At 50.0% G+C, this 22,383-nt stretch overlaps 1 protein-coding gene across 1 annotated transcript; it reads left to right on the top strand.

Moving 5' to 3' along the window:
* The first annotated feature begins 791 nt into the window (after positions 1 to 791).
* BOK (BCL2 family apoptosis regulator BOK) lies at positions 792 to 21,801 on the top strand. The gene is made up of 5 exons (XM_065640272.1): positions 792 to 1,008; positions 2,025 to 2,394; positions 6,256 to 6,384; positions 15,625 to 15,788; positions 20,676 to 21,801. The coding sequence occupies exons 2-5, from the start codon at positions 2,172 to 2,174 to the stop codon at positions 20,799 to 20,801; spliced, it is 642 nt and encodes a 213-aa protein (XP_065496344.1). The 5' UTR covers positions 792 to 1,008; positions 2,025 to 2,171; the 3' UTR covers positions 20,802 to 21,801.
* Positions 21,802 to 22,383: the final 582 nt, after the last annotated feature.

Below are 22,383 nucleotides of genomic sequence, written 5' to 3' on the forward strand. Positions count from 1 at the left end.
TTCTAAAACTTCTTTTGTTTCAAATCAGAGCACAAGAAGCCAACATTTGTGTGTGGTCTGTTGGTTTGAAATGGTATCACACACACAAAAAAAGCTGAGTGTTGCGGCATCCAATATGATAGCGTTGCAACAAGAAGTTGATTTTGAAATTAATTTCTAAGTATGTTGGAACCGATTGAAATGTTTTCCTTAAACTTTGTATGGTAGTTTTCTAAATGGACAGCTCTTCATTCTGGACAAACTATTTCCTACCAGCAAACCCACTTCATTTTTTTAACCAGAGTACTCATAGTTTGGGGGAATGCAAGCACCGCTTGATTTAGCCCCAAGCTGTTTGCTAATCTCATCCATCACAGAATCATAGAATCATTTTGGTGGGAAAAGACCTTTAAGATTGAATCCAACTGTTAGTATAATGTTCCTAAGACCCTCAAGCATCATTTTGGATGGAACTGGTGTGACCAGCCCAGCGCCGAATTGTGACATCCCGCAGATCCCCCCTGAAAATGACTGGACTCTGCAAAAGTCGCCCCGGGAATTCACCGGGACCTGGTGCTATTTCAGCAGTGCCTGTGCCGCTCTCTGTTCCGTGGGGTGACCTGCTCCCGAAATTCCGCTCCGCCCGGGAGGCCATTGAACGAAGCCCCTGTGCGCTGGCGGGAGAACAACAAAGAACCTCCTTAAGAGAGAAGAAAGGGGAGGAGAAAGCATTGCTCCCTGGCTATAGCAACCCCACCTCCCAGTTATTTCATCTTCCTTACAAGGCCAAAGCCAGACGCTTTCCTCTTCGCCTGGGTCCCTTAAAAGCAGCAGAGGATCCCGGAGGAGCGAGGGTACCCGGGATGCCAGGGTGATGGAGCTGGGGATGGAGCGAGCGCGGCGGCGGCCGCTGCTGTGACAGTGTCCTCCGAACCCCAGCCCAGGTGTCCACTGGTGCAGATCTGCCCAAGCAGCATGAAACCAAACGCAAAGAGAAATCACTGAGGGGGGAAAAGCGCAAGATGAGAGGTAAATATGTTTTTCATTGGGAAAAATAAGACAGCTGGCTTTATTCCATTTGAAAATCGTTGTTGTAAGTAGACGTCTAAAACTGGGGACTGAGAAATACGTTTACTAATGTCTGAATAAGGACTGCGGTCTGACTCAAAAGCAGCACTGTGTTAAAAAGTCATATCGACAGAATTCAGGTGACTCTGAAGAAATTCTGAATTTTTTCTTCAGGCATTCACACCTGAAAAAAAATTTAAAAATCTGCTCTTCTCTTTTGCTCTCTGCTGTTACTAAGGTTTTTGAGAAGTAGTATGCATGTTCCTTTGGGGGGGAAAAAAAAGAAAAAGAAAAAGAAAAAGAAAAAAAAAGAAAAAGAAAAGAAAAAGAAAAGAAAAGAAAAAGAAAAAGAAAAGAAAAAGGAAAAAAAAGAAAAAGAAAAAAAGGAAAAGAAAAAGAAAAAGAAAAAAAAGGAAAAGAAAAAGAAAAAGAGTGGCAGAACTGAAACCTAAACTGAGAATGTGGTAAACTGTCTGCAGTCAGACATTTCAAATGCTCCCGCACCCCTGTTCTTGCAACTGTGCCATTTCTTCAGAAAGATTCATGACCTACTGAGCTGGAATGTCTGTTGACATCTGGTTGAAGTTACTGTAGCTGGTATTTGAGATTCAGGGGTTTTTTTCCAGTTTAATTGAAACAAGCTGAGATTGTCTACACATTCTGTGAATTGTTTCCACGCTCTGACCATCCAGTCTCTCCGAAGGGTAATTCTAGGATTGCTGAATCTGAACTGGAAAAGAGGAAACACTTTGGTAGTTCCAAACTGCAGCAGCCCTCCTGTGTGGGTCCTGCTGCCAGGGAAAGTCAGAGGGGCTGAAAAACGGGAGACGCCGCCTCTTGTCTATAAGATGCACTGAGACAGATGCTTTCCAACTATGATACTACTGACTTTAGTGTAACTGTAAGGTAAAATACCTGGGCTTCTGATTGACATCCTTGCAATGCTAGAGGACTTACAGGTGCTTTTATTCACCCAGGTAAAACGGAAGACTGGCCTTTTGAGAATAGCTACCGGGAGCTGTGACAAAGCAAGGGCGCGGGGGATCGCTCCGCAGGTTCTCACCCGCGGCACCGGCTCAGCCGTCCCGCACGCGTGTGCCGAGGCGGGGGTTCAGCCGCCGAGGATGGAAGTGCTGCGCCGGTCCTCAGTCTTTGCCGCGGAGGTGATGGAGGTTTTTGACAGGTCTCCCACTGACAAGGAGCTCGTGTCCCAAGCCAAGGCTCTGTGCAGAGACTACATCCACTCCAGGCTGATCCGAGCGGGTGTGAGCTGGAGCAAAGGCGAGTCCGGCACGCTGGTGCCCGGCGGGAAGCTGGCCGAGGTGTCCACCATCCTGCTGCGACTGGGTGAGAAATTCAGACCTGGCGGGGAAGGGGCCTGTGGTTTCTGGAACTGACGGGTGCCAAGAGGCTTTTCATGTGATGATATAGAGGATTTTATTCTCTGCTTTTAGCAGTTTGTTTTGGTTTTGCTGATCTTCCCTAAACGGCTCCTTTACCTGCATTTCCTCAGTCCCTTGGAACACCGCTCAGCGCAGTGTTTCCGTAGAGCTACTTTTTTCTGAGGACTTGCAAGAACTTTAAAGTGTGATGCAGTCCGAGAAAGCCCAACAGCAAACTAATACTATCTGCATAAGTTTTCACAGCAGTTTCAGTAGTCTTTCTCAAATTGGCATTTTAGCAGGTCCTGCAGTGTTTTCTCCAGACGCAGGTGACTTGGCTGCCATGACACAACCCAAGTTTGGAATCTCGTAAGAGTACTGCTACTTCTAGACTTGGGCTTCATCAGTTCCTCACCCAGCTGCAAGGACGTTTAATTTGGGGGTAGTTGCTTACACCATGTGCATTAGAGATCTTATAAAAATTACTTTCAACGACAGCGTGTTTAATTTTCCTTTTGCCTACCTGAATTGCTCAGGGAGACGTGCGTTTTCTTGCTTTTTGCTGGAGCAAGGAGGAGTCGGCTGGTGTTGCATGGCAGGCTGTGCCAGCCGCTGTCACGGCCAGGTTAACGCCGAGGCTGCGGAGAGAGGGATTTGAAGGTTATGCCTGTGGGCTGCTGCGTGAGGATGAGCTTGTGCCAGGAGCACCCTCTCGCCGCCGCCGCTTGCCAAGCCTTTCGCTGTAGGTTTTAGCCTCCTGCTCAAGCCAAGCCAAGTTTGTCTTTCGGGATCTCGACTCCCTCATTCTTGGAAGCTGCTTCCAACATCCCTCTTTGCCTGCAGGCTGCTGTATTAGTTCACATCTGGCTTGGAAACTACCATGAGCATTTGCATCTGATTTAATGACACAAAAGTTCAAATAAGTCTGGTGAAGTAACCTTTAGCTGGGCCTAACCAACTCAGGACCAGGCTGAGCTCCCCACTTTCTCCCCTTTATTTCTATTTCTGTTTGATATTACCCCAAATTTCTTTTCAGGCATAACTGCGTTTCTTTTAGCTGACTTTTTTTCACTCATTCTTTTTCACTTTTTCTCTCCTATGCTGACTTCTGGTTTTGTTCCCAGTGGTTGTTTGGTCTCTTTTTTGGTTGGTTGGTTGGGGTTTTTTTGTTCTTCTCTCAGTCTCACTGCCTCTTTGTCTTCCATTTCTCCTCTGCCTGGGTTGGGGGTTGAGATTTGTTTGCTTTCAACCAGATCTCCTGTGGGTGGCCAGGAGCACGTTAAAGGGCAAGCAGGCGGCAGACGGGATCTGAAGGCGTCTGCTGGATGACTCTCCTGTTCCTTATTCATGCCCAGATGGAAAGATTTGGCTGATAGTCTCAGGAACTTGGCACTTTCTCTGAGCAAATCTGTTTGGAGAGCGCCGTGTGACACCCGTGCCACAAGACGGGTGAGCAGTCCTGATTAGGACGAAATGTTGTTTCCGAACTGTTTGTTCAGAAATGCTGCCTGCCACATGGCCCGTCCCTTTCTTTTCTCCTTCGCTGCTATAAGCTGCACAAGGCCAGTGGTATCCAGCCACCTGCCAGGAAATCCTCAGCTGCTTGCTAAGCAGTGCAACAAGCCGGACCAGTTTTTTCTCCATAAAAGTGCTAAGAAGTCAGAGTATTTCCGAGCCTTTTTGCACTTGCCAAGGCTGATGAGTCTGATGCGGTGGCCGGGGGGCTGGCAGAGGTGCTGGGCCCAGGCGATGCAGTTGCAAGGTCTTGGGGAGGGAGACCTTGTCAGCTCAGGGAGGCTTAGCAGCTAATTTGTGCAATTAATGAGTCAGAGGTGGTAAAGCCTAATGGTATGGCCACCCCAGACCAACCTGCCGTATGTGTCAGAGGTCTGGTTTATCTGAACTTGTCTCTCCTGCGGCCAAGACCCAGGCAAGTGTCCTTTCACCTCTGCTCCGAGCTTCTGCGTGCGGGAACAGTCACTGCTGCCCTGCTTGTTCCTCCGTGATTCCTGCAGGAAGGAGAAGCACAGAAATCACTCTGAATATAGCAAAGTGCACAGTTGGGCATCTGAACATGGACACAGAAGACTGCCACCAAAATAACGTGCTGCTGGAAAGGTCCTGGGGCAGAGAGTCTCTGTGAGCCTGGAGCTGCTTTTCTTGCCCCGATGCTCTTGTCTGCCCGGTGGGCTGCTGCAGGGCAGGGCCTGCTTTAACAGCATGTGCGGCTCCAAACAAAATGCAAAACAAGTCCTGATCTCAGCCTGGGCCTCCAGGCACTGCTTGTTAAAAGCTGTGTCGGTGGCAGGCTCCCAAGTGCTGATCCCAGCTAACCACGCGCAGGGCTATCCCCATTTCCTTGCGTTCACAGGGAAGCCTGTGTGCTCCCTGTGAGGAGAAAACAGCTGGTGAATAGTCAAGTAATTTTCCCTCTTATCAGGGCTGACCATGTGTTTGCAGCGTTTCCTCTTGCCATCAGATTGTGTGGGACAATCCCACACGCACAAAGGGCCCGGAATGCTCGTCTGCGGAATCCTGTAGAGCTGGGGTTTGCCCGTGCTGTGCTGAATGCCAGTTAAATGAATTCAGGATCAGTAAGTAGCCAATGACTCTGTAACAAGCTCCTGACTGGGGTGGCATCTTTTTTGTTCTCATAGAAATGACATTTTCAGGAGGATCAGCTGCCCTCTGACGGCGACAAGTCATCTGAGTCTTGCAGTGGGGCAGAAAGCTGTTGTGACAACTCTCCTCTTCCCCCGGGTGCTCCAGAGCACCCTTGTGCAGGAGAAGGATGCAGAGTGTCCTAAATCTAAACCGAACAGGACCGACCATGCACAAAGGGCCTTGGTGCCATGCAGTGTTTGCACTGTGTGATGCTCCTACAGCAGCCGTGCAGCCCTCATTAAAGTTCCGTCAACACCTACAGAGGGATAAATCCATTGGAAACTGGGCTTTATTAATTCTTCTGCTTAAAAATGGTTTGTTTTGCTACAGAGGAAAAGCTTTACCACTGTTGCCCAAGCTCCACAGCTCAGACATGTGGGAGTAGGTTCTCTGCTTGTCCTCGGTATTTCCATCTTGGTCTTCAAGCCAGCCCAACTCCTCCAACCATTTCCCAGCTGGGCAGAAAACAACCTGGAGCTGGAAGCACACGCCTGTGTGTGTGTGTTGGGAAACAGGTTGCTGGGAAGTCACCCAGGCAAATGAACATCCCTTTAGTAATTTAGACGAAAGAACTCCAGATCGTCACTCAGTGCCTGTGTGAGCATAAAATAGCTGATAGTCTCTTTGCTCAATTAGTGTTGGGCAGCTCTGGGTGGATCCTTGGCTTTCATCAACCTCCAGCATTCTTGAGTCGCTCTCATCTTGGGACTTTTTTGTACAAGTCTGACGGGGTGTTGAGAAAGGGCGTATGCCTCAAAAGCTTACGTAGATGTACATGCCTCCTTTTCACTTCTGAAGAAAAATGAGATGGCTTTGCTTGTCTGAGGCCTGTCTCCTGTGATGGAGGAAAGGCAGGCAGCCAGCCCGGGGACTTCTTTTATATCCCAGATTACCACAGCCACACCACTGGTACAGGGCCACTGCCTGTCCCCGCACCCTTTAGAAGTCCCAGGCACAGGGGATATTAGGACAACAGGGCGCCGGTGGCAGGAGGTCGTGTCTAAATGACCCGAAACAATCTGCTGCCTGTTTAAAATACTGCGGAGCTGGGCCAAAGTCCCCTGGGCTGAAGGGATGTGTGGAGTGGCCCCAGCCGCAATTCCTACACGTTGAGAGCAGGACTTGGGGTTCTGTGTGCTGACTCCTGACTGTTTGTTTCCAGGGGATGAGCTGGAATACATTCGCCCCAATGTCTACCGGAATATCGCCCGCCAATTAAACATCTCGCTGCACTCGGAGACGGTGGTGACAGACGCCTTCCTGGCAGTAGCCGCACAGATTTTCACCGCAGGTACTGTGCCCTGACAAATATGCAGACAGGACTGGGTGGAAAGGAATGGGATGGAGCCACCTCTCTCGGAGAAGACATGTTGCTGGGATGGCCAGCAAGGTGGGGCCGGCTTCTGAAAGGGCTGTGGGCAGTTTGGCAGTGTGCCTTGCTTTAATGGTTTAATGAGAGCTCCTCTGTGCTCTGTTGTTCTGGCAGGGAAATGCCTTGTTTTATAATATCCTCCTGGCAGGTTCTTGCTCATTCTAGAAGGCATCTCCTGCCCTTCCTTGTTAGGAGGTGGTGTTATCTCATTGCACAAGGAGGTCATTCATTCCAAGCTCCTTTGCTCACCATTGGCAACAGGAGAAGATTCATTACATGGGAGTCTCCCCTGTTCCAGCTCACGCCACTGATGCCGGGAGCCAGAACCAACTCATCACAAGGGAGTTCCTCTCTTCCTGGCTGTCTGTCCCACAGCAACAGCCACAGCTGCGATGGAGCTGCTGCTCCCAGTTGCTGCTTCTCTTCTCTCGTAGGCAGAGAGAGCAAGTCTCAGCCTTCAAGGCTCGCTGCTCCAGACAAGCAGGTGTTTTGAGCTTTCTCACTGCTTAGGCCTGAATGAATCATTTTGGTTGGAAGAGACCCTCAAGATGATCAAGTCCAAACATAACCTAGCTCTAGCACTAAACCATGTCCCTAAGAACCTCATCTATATGTCTTTACAACCCCTCCAGGGATGGTGACTCCAGCACTGCCCTGGGCAGCCTGTTCCAATGCCCCACAGCCCTTTGGGGAAGAAATTGTTCCCCAGATCCAACCTCAACCTCCCCTGGCGCAACTCGAGGCCGTTTCCTCTGGTCCTGGCGCTGGTTCCTGGGGAGCAGAGCCCGACCCCCCCTGGCTCCAAGCTCCTTTCAGGCAGGTCAGAGATCAGAAGGTCTCCCCTCAGCTCCTGTTCTCCAGCTGAACCCCCAGCTCCCTCAGCCGCTCCCATCACACTTGTGCTCCAGCCCCTCACCAGCTCCGTTCCCTTCTCTCAACTCGCTCCAGCACCTCAAGGCCTTTCTTGGCATGAGGGGCCCAGAACTGCCCCCAGGGTTCGCGGTTTGGCCTCCCCAGGGCCCAGCACAGGACGGTCACTGCCCTGGGCCTGCTGGCCACACCAGTGCTGGTACCAGCCAGGACGCTGGTGGCCTCTTGGCCACCTGGGCACACGCTGGCTCATGTCGTTCTGCTGCCTGGTCCTACAGATGATTGTGGTAAGCAAAGACACACTCTGCACTGTGTTCCTGTGAGGGAACCTCGGCCTCCCCTGAAAGCAGTGCCTGCCTGCGGTGGGGAATGCAGTCTGGGGGAGTCAAGGGAAGAGGAACATTTGACATGAAGAGATTCATGTCAGGCAAGCCCTCACATGGCTGTGGGGTTTCTGCAATGTCTCGTTGTATTGTACATTGAAGGGACAGTAGGCGTTAGAGACAGGAAACAAACAAGCAAAAAATCCCTCCCCCCAACCCCCCCCCAAAAAAAAACAAAAAAAAAAGGGGAGGGAGGAGAAAACAAAGACAGTCACTTGCTGGCAGCATAGTAGTGTGAAAACATGGGATCCAGTGACATTGACGTGGAAAGTGTCCCAGGAGGTAGTGATTCTTGTTACGTTGGGAGTAGCTGGTATGGAATAGAAATTCAGGTTTCTGTTGTACTTTCAAATAGGCTTCCTCACTCAAATCCCTTTTATCTTCTCAGTCAGCTATGCATCTGTATGCATCTGAACTGCATGGGAACCGCTGACACCCCGGGGAAGCCCTGTGCTGACGTCCTGGACTCAGTTGCGAAGTGTGTTTTGGTGGGGAGCACAGATCCTCTCCAGAATCACAAGAGAATCGACCTCCGAGAGCTCAAGCAGGGCTCCTGGTGGGTTGAGCAGGGCAGATTCCGTCCCTGGAACAGGGAAACAGAAGCTGTGTCATAAGAAATGGATGGAATTGGATTCTGTAGCTAGTACTGCAGCCCTCATCCCTTCAGGGCATGCGTGGAATGCAGATTGCCTTTTTGCTGGGCTGGCTTGGGAAGCGGTGGAGGCTCAGAAAGCAAGAGCTGGGCAAGTATGGCAGGAATGTCCGAGTGTGGCTCATTCAAAGTGCAGGCGCCCTGTCCTGTCACTTAGTGCCGAGCTTTACTGACTTCAAGGCTTACAGGAACACGAAAGTCAAGTTTGCAGGCTCTGGTATTTGCGTTGCAGGTAAGTAGGTGATCTTAGATGACTAGAGGTGACTACATCAGAACTGGCCCACCTCTGAAGCTGCAGGGACTCAGGGAATTAAGCCAGAAAGGTGGGTGGCCACAGGTGGAGCAGCCTGTGGGTGCTGCTGTGCTGCATAGACATGATGCTGGGGAGAAAACTCTGCTGGCCTCTGGGAGTCCCGCGCTCCCTCGTCTATACTGAGAGCTGCATTTTTTGGTGTTCTTCAGCTTCTCAGCTCAAGTGAAAAGTGTGGATGGTTTCAAATACTTTTGTTGAAAGTAAAGCTAGAAAGTGTAACTCTTGGTTCTAAACTTGGGGTTTTCAGGGTAGTAAGAATGGGATGAGGGCTCAGCCTGTTGAGGCGGGTGATGCTGGGGATTTTGGGAATGTGGTAGAAGCCCAGGCTCAACCTCTGCTGCTGGTGCTGCCCCTTGTCTGGGGATACCGTGCTGCACAAACAGCTGGCAGCTGGCTGGCTGCACAGGAGGTGGATTCAAACCTTCCCGGTGCTCTGTATGCTCTGTTTTTTCTTCTTCCTCATCTCTGCCTCGGAGCAACTAACAGGATAACCTGTGAGCATGAAGCTGGAGTTGTGTATTCAACTGCTTTTTTCAAGTCTCTATTGTAATTTCTCTTGCTAGAAGGCTGCCGGGTGGCAGAGGAGTTTGCTGATTTTTAACATTCCTGGATTCCAACTGCAGTCTCGAGGCTCAGCATTTAATGCTAAATCCAGCAAATTGGAGTTGGGTCTGGTAGCCAGACATTCATTCCTAGTTTTTTTCATAGTTCAGAGGAAAAAGGCTCTTTTTGAGCAAAGGAAAACAGGAGACTCAAGTGCAGCTTGAGTTTTCATGCCAATTACCAATGGCTAAAGCATCTCAGCCTGTTTTTCACTGTCCAGTTTATTAAGAAAACAGCTACAGTCTGACACTGCAGTGCCTAGGCAGCTTGGGGAGCCCCGTTAGTCGCTCGCAATGCCTTTCCAGCAAGGGAGTGGATGATTTTGACCCTATACTGCTGGTGAGGTTTTCTCCTTAATCTTTTACGTGGCCTTCTTCCGTATTCTGGTCTGGTTTTGAGCCCTCACACCGTAGCTCTGGCTGTACTTAACGTCCTGTCCTCGCTGTGTTCAAGCCGTGACTAAGCACAAGACCTCGATGGACCTCTCAGGAAGGCGAGACTGAGGGCATCTGGCATCCTTGTTGGTCCCACTGCATGAGTGCATTGTGCCATGTTTGACTTCACAGCACTGTCTATCCCAGTTATCTCAGGTTTGGCTTTTCTCTGGTGTAGCAAAGACAGCTTGCATTCCAATTACAGCTGAGAATATAGGCAGAAGGCGGAATATAGCAGCTCACAGAGCATGGTAAGGCTCAAGCGGTATCTTGCTTCCCTGTTGCCATACAACGTGTTAGTTATTCGGGGTGAGGAGGGTCCATCTGTGTGGAGGCTGGCACCGCAGAGCCCTGACCTGCTTTGGATGGTGCAGGATCTGCAGCAGCATCACCTCTGTGACAATAGCCCTGGTTCTGGTGCGGGGCCCAAAGCTGCTCTGCAGCCAGCAGGAGACTTTCCACTGACTTTAACGGGCTTTGGATTGGAGTCTGGCTGAGCTGGCATTCACATTAGCAGTTTAATTAAATCCCAGAAGGAAGGGGTCACTTGGTGGAAAAACAGAAGAAGAAAAGGGAGGTGCATTTTCCTTTCCTAAAGCAGATAGTTTCCTCCAGTAGGTAGAGGCTGCTAGGCATGAGAGCTCTCCCAAAGCCTTCATGTTGGGTTTGGGTGGGTTTGGGTGCTTCTCAGTTTATAATCAGGAGTTCTTGGGCTAAAGTGAACCTTGTACGGCGGGTGTGCATGGTTGATATGTTCTCAGGAGAAAATACTTTCCTCTGCAGGAGCAAATGCCCTCAGAAGTGCATCCCACTGCTTCCTCATCGCTTGGGCCTTATGAGTTGAGCTTCCTGCCTTGTGCACATCCTTCCTGGCTTCTTTCTTTCCACTAGAGGAAAGTATATGGTGTCTGGCTGTATCCTCCCAGTATATTGTGTCTGGCTGTATCCTCCCAGCAGCTGAAATGTAGCACTTGATCATGTTTGTCTTAGGTCTGATTTGCAAGGTGGGCTTTGATGCCGAGTGGAGCAGAAGTAGGTTTATGTGAGTAGCCCTGGGCAGCGTGGTGCTCGGCGGCTCTGCGCACTCACGTCTCAGGGCTTCTGGAGCTCTCCCCCGGGGCAGGCAAGCTGATCTGCAGCAGCAACACTTTCAAGGGCAGTCTTCTCCTGCTGATTCATTTTCCCCTGGGCTCGCCAGCGTTTACATACCTTCAGCTCCATGGCTGGCCTTCAGTCTGCAACTTGTATTTCTAATTTTTCCAAATGCCTTCTAATCAGCTCTTCATATTTTCCGTCTCCTTTTGTTCCATCTCTGTGAGCTGAAGTATCGGGGCTTTCTTCGTTATGACCACTCCTTTCTGGACCAATTTTCCGTTCCCTCTTGTTAGCTCCTGTGCACACCAGTCTGCACAGTGGGAAGCTGTGAATGAGATTGTTTCTCTTGGTGACGAGTGCCTGTTTCACCCAATGTGGATGGCAGCTAGACCTGTGGAGGAATTTGCAGCAAGGCAATGTGTCTTCTCATCTGCACTGACCAGATGCAATTCCACCTTACGCTGAGGGATGCATCAAGTGAGTCTCACCCTGGCATGGAAATCACAGGGGGCAGAGGCACTGCCTGCCCGGTAGGTCGTGCTCCACTACCCCTGCCAAGGGAGTCATCGAGAGAGAAAAGTTAATGGAGTTGGTGTCCTGGAAAAGAGCAGCGGGGGGCTGCTCGACCTGTTCCCCGCCCGGCCTGGGGCTGGGCGGCCGCTGGAGCCTCCTGGGGCAGAGGGACCGGGCACGGGCGTTCAAGGTGAGGCCAAACCACGAATCCTGGGGCGAGTTCTGGGCCCCTCACGCCAAGAAAGGCCTTGAGGAGCTGGAGCGAGTTGAGAGAAGGGAACGGAGCTGGTGAGGGGCTGGAGCACAAGTGTGATGGGAGCGGCTGAGGGAGCTGGGGGTTCAGCTGGAGAACAGGAGCTGAGGGGAGACCTTCTGATCTCTGAACTGCCTGAAAGGAGCTTGGAGCCAGGGGGGTCGGGCTCTGCTCCCCAGGAACAAGCGCCAGGACCAGAGGAAACGGCCTCAAGTTGCGCCAGGGGAGGTTGAGGTTGGATCTGGGGAACAATTTCTTCCCCAAAGGGCTGTGGGGCATTGGAACAGGCTGCCCAGGGCAGGGCTGGAGTCACCATCCCTGGAGGGGTTGTAAAGACATATAGATGAGGTTCTTAGGGACATGGTTTAGTGCTAGAGCTAGGTTATGTTTGGACTTGATCATCTTGAGGGTCTCTTCCAGATTGTATGATCTCGAGTGAGCCCAGCCAGCTGTCTCTGTCTTCTGCCTCCAGCAGTGGCTATAGGAGTTTCCATACAGAGAAATCGGGAGGGAATCTCCTCCTCTCTCACCCCTATGGCTCCACCAGTACCAGGAATAACGGACCGAAAGATTGGTTTAACCCTGATAGTCATGCTCTGTAAAGCAGAGGATAATGCGAAGTGACCGCTGAGCCCTTCTCATCCATCACCACGATAAGCATTGGCCAACAACTTGCCCTCTTTCTGCCGTCCATGTAAGAGGGAAAGGGGCCCTGTCCATTTGCTGGGGAGTGTTCACCATTTGCAAGTCCTGCAGCAGGCACCACTACATAGCAGCTGTGGCAGACAAGCCAGAGCTGAAGGGCTTTCTCTCCATCCTCTCTGGGAGGAGACACCTGGACCAACATGTCTGTACAGCAAACTGCTTTCCTGTGTTTTAGGTAAACCGTGGGTCTATTGAGCTTTTATTTTTCATAGGTTGTGGATGCACTTTTCTGTTAGAAGGAGAAACTTGGGTTTAAAATAATGTTAGTGAAGACTGCAGCAGTCTTTCTCTACCAGGGTAGCCTCAGCCCCCTGTCAGTTTAAGTTACTGCCATGTAAATATCTTAAAGCTAATGGACTTGCTTAGAATCATAGAGTCATTTTGGTTGGAAAAGAACTTGAAGATCATTGAATCCAACCGTTAACCTAAATACTGCCAAGTCCACTTCTAAGCCATGTCCCTAAAAACCTCATCTATGCATGTTTCAAACCCCTCTAGGGATGGTGACTCCACCACTGCCCTGGGCAGCCTGTTCCAATGCCTTACAACCCTTTCCAGGAAGAAATTTTTCCTAATATCCAATCTAAATCTCCCTTGGTGCAACTTGGGGCCATTTCCTCTCGTCCTATCACTTGCTGCTTGGAATAAGATCCTTAAGAAAGAGCGCTGTCAGTAGAAGCTTGGGAAAAAGTCAGTGAACTCTTCCCTGGAATTTTGGGTAACTTTGGTTCATCTAAGTCAAGATGCAAGGGGCCACACTTCTGCAGGGATGGAGAATTGTAAAAACTGGCTTACACTAAAGCTGCGTGTGAGCCAGCTGAGGCTCTGGTCCAGGAGATTGTGGTCAGCCAGGGGTAACCCCCGAAAGCCTCTTTCATTGAGTGGAGAGGTGTTGAGCTGCAGGAGGACAGCCGCTTTCTTGCCAGGAGAAGGCCTCTGTCTGGTGTTTTCTCATGCGGTTCCACAGCCTCTTCCTGGCTCGTTCTGCTGGCTCTCATGGTGACATGCAATGTGAGAAAGATAAATCGTGTGAATACCACACCGGCAGTGAACTTCCTGAGTGACAGCCCTGGGGAAGGGACACCGCAGGGCCTACTTGGAAAATAAAACCAGAATAAGAATAGCAGCCAATTTAGCTATATTAATAACTTCCTCTGATCTTGGAGATAGTGCTGGTGAAGGACAGAGTGTCACAGGAGACTCTGAGCTACTGCTGTTCGTGTTGCTACAGAGCCTCGCAGAAGGATCATCTGTAGCTTTTGATCTTACATCACCCAGGAGTGAAAAATGGCTCTTTTTGAACACTGAATTGTTTTCTTTTCAGTATAACAAGCCATTCCTGTGGCTGACATTTGAACAGCTTTTCTAAAGTTTAGGGAATTCCTAAAAGTGTTACTGTGAGTGTTCCTTTAGAGGCAGTAAGTGGAAGGATTGTGTAAAAGCTCTGAAACGTGCAGGTATTGTCAAGGACTGCGGTGTGAACAGGCTCGAGGAGTCTGGAGCTCCATCCCAGACAGATGGGTCGGGGTATGTGGGAGTGCGAGGAAGGAAAGAAGGAGGCTCTTCATTTAAATTGTAGTTAAGGTTTTGCTTTCTTAGCTCATAGTGCTGAGCACATACGGTGTTCTGGTTTTGTGTTTAACTCCTTCTGGTCTTTAGATCTAGTGACTGAACTAACCTTTCCTTTGTCTCACCTCTTTGTTTTCTTGTTGCAACTCAGCACAAATGGTTTTGGGTGATTTTTAAATACTGAAACTTCACCTGGCTTCTGGCTACGTTTGGGAAAGGCCTTGGACAGACTCCATAGAGACCTAACACGGTAAAATACTTCACAGTATGCTTGTCAGATATGGCAATTTAAGGCTGAGAGTGTTGGGGGTGTCCAGCCTGGAGAAGAGAAGCTCCAGGGAGACCTTATTGCGGCCTTTCCAACTTAAAAGGGGCCCATAAGAAAGATGGGGACAGACTTTTGAGCAGGGCCTGTTGTACTAGGACAAGGGGCGATGGTTTTAAACTAAAGGAGGGAGACTCAGGCTGGACGTGAGGAAGGAATTGTTGGCCCTGAGGGTGGTGAGAGCCTGGCCCAGGTTGGCCAGAGAGGTGGTGGCTGAACCATCCCTGGAGACATCCCAGGCCAGGCTGGACGGGGCTCTGAGCAACCTGAGCTGGTGCAGATGTCCCTGCTCATGGCAGGGGGGGCACTGGGGGAGCTGGGAAGGTCCCTTCAACCCAACCCTTCTGTGTTTCTGTGATTCTATAATAAATTAAGGGGGGGAATTAAACTTCCTAGTGGATCCAAAGCAAATCCAGTGCTGTTGTTCTGTGGTAGTTCTGCAATATGGGTGCAGAAGGGTTGCATTTCCATGTCACTGGGCCTGACAAAAGCCTGATGAGGGACTGCAGGCTGCAATGTTCAAGCACGTAGGATTTATGCCCAGTGGCGTTGGCAAAGTGCGAGGGAGACCCAGGGATGTTGGCTGGTACCCAGAACTGAGCTGGAGCGCTTATCGCCAGCACTAACAGGAGGATGACTGCTGCTGGGACAGCTTCCATGGAGCGTTCGCTGCTGGCAGGTCAGTCTAGCAGGAAGGCTGTTTTCCAGGAGATTAGGTAACTGACTGACACCCCATCCCTGTGCTGCCTTCCGTGGGATAGGATATGCAACGTTAAGTATTGTAGACAGAACGGTAGAATTCTTGAAGCCACCTGGTTTTCAGGTGGAGACTGAGATGTACTCCTCACATCAAGGAGGAAGCCAACCCTCTTGGCCCTGGAGCTTTCCCTCCCTTGTTTGCTCTTGTGACATGGTAGAACCAACTGAAGATGCTTATCTTTTCTGCTCTGTGTGTCACATTGGAACAGTCTCCTCTGATCTAGAAAAAAAAAAAAAAAGGAATGCTTTGTCTTAAGGGTATTTAAGAATTGTGCTGGTGACAAAAATCCCAGATTGCTCAAACTTTTTAAATTCAATCGCCTTCTGTGCAGCATGTGCATGGCTGAGAGTTAATAGCAATATAAACCATGGTGATGCACAGCTTCCCAATTTTGATGGTGCCTTTGGGCTGCTTTCTCCAAAGCTGTGCACCCAGTGCTGAGAGGGGGTCAAAGCGCGCCCAAGTCAGACCACTTAATCCTGTTTCTCCAGGTGGAGAGTTTTCCCCAATCCTGTTTCCGTCATGTTTCTTTTCCCTCATGGTGCAGAACTGCGGCTGCACCTGAACCGGGAGCTGCATGCAGGCAGCGTGGGCATGTGTGATGAAGGAGAGCTGTTTCCCTTGATTATTCAAGACTGAGCGCTGCGTGTGTGTAAATTTGAATTACTTTTCTTCTTTCCACAGGCATAACGTGGGGCAAGGTGGTGTCTCTCTATGCTGTGGCAGCTGGGCTGGCGGTGGACTGCGTGCGGCACGCACAGCCAGCCATGGTGCACACCATCGTAGACTGCCTGGGAGAGTTTGTCCGCAAGAGCCTGGTGACTTGGCTGAAAAGGAGAGGAGGCTGGGTAAGGGATGCTCTCTGATCAAGCTTGCTTCCACACATGCAGACCAGAAAATATGCCAGTTGGTGAAAGAGTGCCCTCGCTGCAGCCTTATGCAGAAAAACTTTGAATGAGATTCTCTTCCAAAGCCCTGTGGCCACCACTGTCCTGCTTACACCCGTGTTAGACTCCACATAGCTCTGCTACTGCCTCGTGGTCCTGGCCTCGGCAACATCAGCCACTCTGGTCCTCAGACTAATTCAGTCCTGACCCACCAGTGCCTCTCCTGTTCCTGGCCTGAACATCTCTGGAGCTGCCAGCCAGTCATAGCGGGATACTGCGAACAGGGGTCATCCTCTCGGGGAGCTGTTTTCTAGAAACTGAATGAGGCCTGCCAACTTATTTCCTTTTTCATCTGCCCCACAGTTCCTCAAGTCAAAGCTTAGTATATTAATGTGACTTCCCACTTGAAGGAATTCTAGTGGGTTGTTAAAACCTGGTAGTTTGTGCCATTCCCTGACCTGATCCTGACAGTGCTCCACGAATAGCTTCTTGTGATGTAGCTCAAACTGTAGCTTATCTATGCTTTGAAGGGCACTCATCACACCCATCGAGAGTAGGAGGGCTCGTGGCTCTGTCGCTGCTCAGAGACCGTGGGTGAGGCACGGTGCTGCTCTGCATCGGAGGGTGGCTCCGTATCATGTGGCTTTAAGCAGCTAATTTCTTTGGTGCTCTCTATACTCAACGGCAAGTACGCTGCTCCTGTGGAGGATGGTTCAGAGTAAGAACTTTGGTGCTGCACAATAGCCAAACACGTTTCTCGTGGCCTCCCCAGGAGCCTGAGATGACGGGCTATGGCAGCGGCTGCAGCCGGGCGGGGGGTGTGTGTACCGGGCTCTCTGCCTGCCCAGCAGGGATCCAGATGAACCTTGGAGCGATGCAGCCAAAAGCACTTTGGTGTACAGCCTGGCAGATGCTGCCTGGAGCTAAATATCGCCGTATGACACCACTGAGCTCACGGGACGTCTTGTTCCCAAGGCATGTGCTCTTTCCAGACTGAGCCACGGCAGCAATTTCCTGCCTTTCCAAGAAGGGATATTTATTCCTGAGCTGTCGGGAAACGGTCAGGCTCCCCACCCACACACACCTGGGTGGCGTTTTCCCAAACTGAGTACTGCTCCTCTGTGCTGAGACTTCCCACCTGTGCCTGTAGCTGATGCAGCCACCTGGTTTCTCCAGGAGTGAAGGCACCTTTTGGATGGAAGGTGACTGGAACAGTAGCTTGGTTCTGATTTTGGATCTCTTGCATTTACGAAGTGTCATTTCCACCTTAGATCATCCCTGCCCTCTCTAAAACTCTGTGACCTTGAGGCCAACTGGGTCAGGGAGCTGTTTGGCTGGGCTGAAAAGTCACCTTTGCCCTGACATGTTTAATTTTGTGTCCACACAAATAATTATACCAAAGTAGGTGAAGGAGATATCCTGGGAAAGCGACTGATTAAGTAGCACTGTTCCTGCCTGTGAAATCTCTGCCTCAGCATCGTTTGAGGTTTCTTTTAACTGGGTACCTGTAGAGCTGGTTGAAATGTATTCTCTGAAACATTTTTTCCTTTGGAAAAAATCCAGTTTCATTAAAATTGAAATGTTGCACAGGAATGTGCCTCTTCCTAGTCTCCAACTAATTTTTTTCTTTGTTTGGTAAAACATGCATGTTCTGCTAAGTTAGCATCTTGGTTTAATTTTTGTATTACATTATCAGAGTTGAAAACAGGGCATTTTGGTAGTTCCAAATGGATGTTTTTGGAAAGTTTGTTGCATAGCAAACAAACCACAAATGCCATCCCCAGACCAGAAGCGGCTCTTTGCAGCTGAGATAAGCCCCATCCGCTGCGAGCTCCTCTGCCCATCGTCACGTTTGGGCAGCCGGCGCATTTCAACTGGAGCTGCGGAACCGGCGCCGCTTGCTCTCAGGATCTGGCCCTAGGAAAGGGAAGCCAATCTCGCTGCCACCCATCAAACAAACCGACTGTAAAAGCTGCTGGGTCGTGCTGATTACAGTCTGTCTCCAGTACCCTTATCCGCAATGTTAGGCTGCAAAGAAGGAGATAATTTTCCCTTGAGAAATGAGTGGTTCCTTCGGTCTGGCGAAAGGCTGCTTAATTATCTTGCCACCTTGTGCTGTGCTTCCCTGAATGTTTTTCCTCTTGATCCGGGCACGGCAGCGTGACACTTCCCAGCCTTTTTCACAAACAGGCCAGACGACCCAGCTCTGCAGTGGGGACCCTTTCATCTGCTGCCTGCCCTGGCCGTTGGTAGTTTTTTCTTGGCGTGGAGCCCTTGTTTCCCCCATGCACACGGCCCCTGTCTCTTACACATCAGCTCAGGTTGAGGCTGCCAAGAGGAACCACCTTACCCTGAGGTTTTTCTGAAAAGCCACTGTGGAGACCTTGGAAAGGCATTTGGAAGTCTCCGCTCCGCAGTAGGTTCCCATACTTCTTCCATAGGGTAGGAGAAAGCCTCTACCCCCCAAAGCCCAACCCAAAACAAATATCTTAGGAGACACAAGAAATGTTTAACCCTTTGAGGCATCATCTCTCCCTGGGGAGAGTTTGCAGCCTCAGAAGTGGCTCTACAGTAGAATAGAACGATTATTATCTTTTTAGCAGCTGTTACATACATTTGCTAGCGAGAAGAGCCTGTGACTTGAACTTGTTTGAATAATTAACAGGCAAAGATCAAACTGCTGTTGCGGGAGTTTTTCAATGCCTCACAAGACTCAAAGACCTGCTTTATTAACTAGCTTCGAAATTTTCAATTCCAGTGCCTTATCAGATATGCTTTATTTGGATAACAATAGCTAAGGCAATTGTTAAACAGCTGAGCAGTTTTGTCTGTCTCAGCAAGCACCATACACATCTGTAAGTGGTTCTGGCTCCAGCTCCTCTTGATTAGCTGCAGTGAGGTCATTGCCTTTGGTAGGGCATAGCGCAGCTTTAAGGGGTTCACGTTTTCTCAGCTGGAAGTTAACCCTCTGCACCTATAATCAACCCAGCGTACATACTGGGGCCTTGTACTGGTTCACATGAGGCACTCAAGCCCTTCGGCTACGCTAACATCTGCATACATTTTCAGACAGCTACTTGCACGTCATGACTTCTCTTGACTGAAAAGGCAGCTTGACACAACCCTGCTTTAGGGACGTGCTGGTCCCTAAAATGGGACAGGTTTAATCAGTTCAGACTTTCGAAAATGCAAACAGGGTGAATTTGCTAAGCCATCGCTGAAAGGATTTAGGCAGACCCATTTTGCTTTCCTCCACAGTACAGATGAAGGACTTGAAACCACCGGTACTACATTGCAGCATCTCCCGTTGCCTGCTTGTCGTGGCTGCTCGCTATGCTCGCTTGTGCAGCGGCGTTTCCACACCTCGGCGTCCAGCGTCAGGAGCTAAACTTAGCTGATTCAGGTTCCTCCTCTCACCTTGTTTCTCCCCATCCTTGAGTGCCTGTATTCACTCCTCCTGCAGCGCCTACTTGTCAGTTGTCGGTGGGCTCAGCGTCTCCTCGTGCAGCCCTGCGGTGCGGGGGGATCTTTGTGAGGGAGGAACCGCGAGAGCTGCTGGCAACAAACCTTTGCTCTGGCGCTGACGGTGGCGTTGGTTAGCGTGGCTGATTTGCTAATCAGACACAGCGGTTTGTCGTTTCAGTTCCCCTTTTGGTTTTTTCTACTTATTCCCAAGGTCGGTCAGGCGAGGCTCACCCATGTCTTGAACACAGGCGGAAATACTGGAAAAGATTATTGGAGTATTCAGCAGCTCTTGTGTCCCGTTTTACGGGAGGGACATCTCAGGGTTGAGAGCCTGACTTCCCTCTGCTTGGTCAACGAGAGCCCTGTGTCAAAAGGCAAACTTGGAAGACAGCTGAGCTAAGCTTGTGAAGAAAAAGCTTTTGGGGCTGATGAATGTTTGCCCTCCTTATGACCCAATTCTTGCTCATTTTTGCCACCCAAAAGCCCTTTCTGAAAACTGTGTTAAGTTGATGTGCTAACAGTGCACCCTCTGTTAGAGAACCGCAGTCCATTTCTCCTTGTGCTAGGCTGAAGTTTAACCACAAACTCAATTGTATTGCTGGCAGAACTTTAATTTGTTTTCCCCACCAGAAGATGCAATTTGCTATCATCTACTTCTGTCCTGTTCACTTTACCCTCCAGGTATTTTCCACCTTCTCATCCCAATGCCAGCTGAGATCCTGTCTTCATGAATTTGCTGGAGTGTTGTTGGTTTTCATCCGTTGCAGGCCAGCATCTACTCTTGTTAATACTTGAAACTAGCTGCCCAAGCAATCTTTAAATCTGGCCCACACGTCTGGGAGGCATCTCTGCCAACATACATATTTCCACAAACAAAGCTTGCATTGCTTTAAATTTAAATTGGGGGTTGGCTTGCTTGAATGAGTTCCAAATACAACATTAAGGCAAGAGAAAAGTGCAAGAAACTTGAGCTGATATTAAACAGGACAACCTCTGGGAAGCATCTTGCTTTACAGAGAAGGATGAGAATGCCGATATTGCCAAGGCTTCCTAGCTCTTTTGAAAAGGGGAAGAATGTGGGGTTTTTATTTAGCTATTCAAAATGGAAAATGCTTGACAATCTTCCCATAGAGTTTCTTTCCCCAGAGGTGGCTGAAAAGGGGGATACTTCACCTTGTTAATGCAGAATGAAGCATGTGTGTTTCACAGAGCTCTTCAGCCTGATTTACTAACTCGCAGGGTGCGGAAGTGTCAGAGCAAGTGTTTGTGGCTGCTGACGGTGCTGTGGCAGTGGTGGCACGGGGCGAGGGGGTTGGGAGAGTCCCCAGCAGTGGCTGGTGTGGTTCAGGGCATCTCTGATGATCTCTGTTCCCTCCTCATTAGGCAGACATCACAAAATGCGTGGTGAACACTGACCCCAGCCTTCGCTCCCACTGGCTCGTGGCTGCTGTTTGCAGCTTTGGGCACTTCCTCAAGGCCATCTTCTTCGTCCTGCTGCCCGAGAGATGAGTCTGAGCCTCCAGCTGCAGCCCCCCGAGCCCATCTCCTCCCCAGCTCCAGAAGCAGCGGTGATGGCAATCTCTGAAGAGGAGGAAGAGAAGAACTGGGACAAACACAAGGCTTGCTCTCCACTCCCTTCAGCTGGGAGCAGGTGACCAACCCCAGGCTCCTTTTTGCAGCCACAGGAGCCTCTCTCACCGTTATTTCCTTCCAGAGCCTTGTTTCCATGGGTCACTTGCGTGTGGCCTGGACATTGCCGGTCCCTGGGCACGCTGCCTGCAGCAGTGTGTCAGACATCCCGGGCTGTCAGACATCCCTCTGTTCCGTACGGTTGTGTTGCATGCTTATCCTCGTGCCAGGCAGAGGGGAGGAGGGAAGGGCTATTATTTGAAATGGGATAGAAAACAGGAGAGGGCGAGAGTCCCTCCTTCGCTGCATGTGAGTCCCCTTTCAGTCCTCAGACTCGCTTTGCATCGGCTCTTGTTACATTCGTGCTTAAGCTCCATCTCCTCCTTTACACCCGACTCCGCCGTGGTGGGCTCTCCCCACAGCACGGTGGAGGTGATAATGCAGCCGTGGGTTTTCCACGTGATAAGAACAAAGATATTGTTGTAAGATGCTTCTCCCCAACACATCTCGGACATCAGACTGATGTGCAGGAGGCGAGGGCGGCTGCGTGGGATGCGGTTTGCGAGCGTGTTGCGTTGATCCCTCTTGCTGTGCCCACACACCGTTCCAAACAGCAGAGCGAGGTGCCATGCCTTCAAGCAACAACTCGGGACAGATTTTCGTAATGAAGAAAAATGTTTTCTCCTCTGAGATTTCGTCAGAGCTCAGCATGTGAGTAGGAAAGGCTGGGGGCACAGGCAGGAATGAGGGAAACAGCAAGTGAACTGCCTGGTGGTGTGAAGGGGAAAAGCTGTGTCAAAAGTAGCTGATTTATGTTTCTCCTTTAATGTGTTCAGAAGTACAACTTGCAGTTATCTTTGTGGCAAACAATAAAAGAAAATAGGTGGTGTTTCACTATTGCAAAGGGTATTGTATTTGTTTCCAGAGTTAAAAATTCCAAAAAAGGCCAGAACAGTGCTGAGACAAACACTCGGGCCATGCTAAAAATACTTCAGCTTTTCCCCTGGTAGAACATGTTAACGTGTTAAAACCACAGCTCGCCCGGTTCATGCTAGGAGTTTAACCCACGTTGTTACCATGTCAGAAACGTGCTGTTTTCACCGACAGAAGCAAGGCAAAGCCACGGAGCTTTTTCTCTGCCAAAGCCTTGCGGGAGACACCTCGCTTGGTGCCTTGCTCCCCAGAGCGTGGTGTCACAGAGAAACGCTTCTGAATTAAGAACATGTGGCATTATGTGAGTTTTTTTATGTTTTATTGGGTTGGTTTTGTGGGTTTTTTTTGTTGTTTCATTTTTTCCTCCTGATTTCCCTCGCTGTGTTTAGGGGAGCTTTACCGTTCCCATCCAGAAGTTACAAATGGGTTTGAGAATAAAGCAAAGCCCTTACTTTTGGGTTATATCGTGTGACGGGTTTCTGCCAGCAGCTGGTAGCGCTGTGCTGCCCAGCAGAGGATGCGGAGGGGG

This window comes from Caloenas nicobarica, chromosome 8 (genome assembly GCF_036013445.1).
Source record: "Caloenas nicobarica isolate bCalNic1 chromosome 8, bCalNic1.hap1, whole genome shotgun sequence".
NCBI lineage: Eukaryota > Metazoa > Chordata > Aves > Columbiformes > Columbidae > Caloenas > Caloenas nicobarica.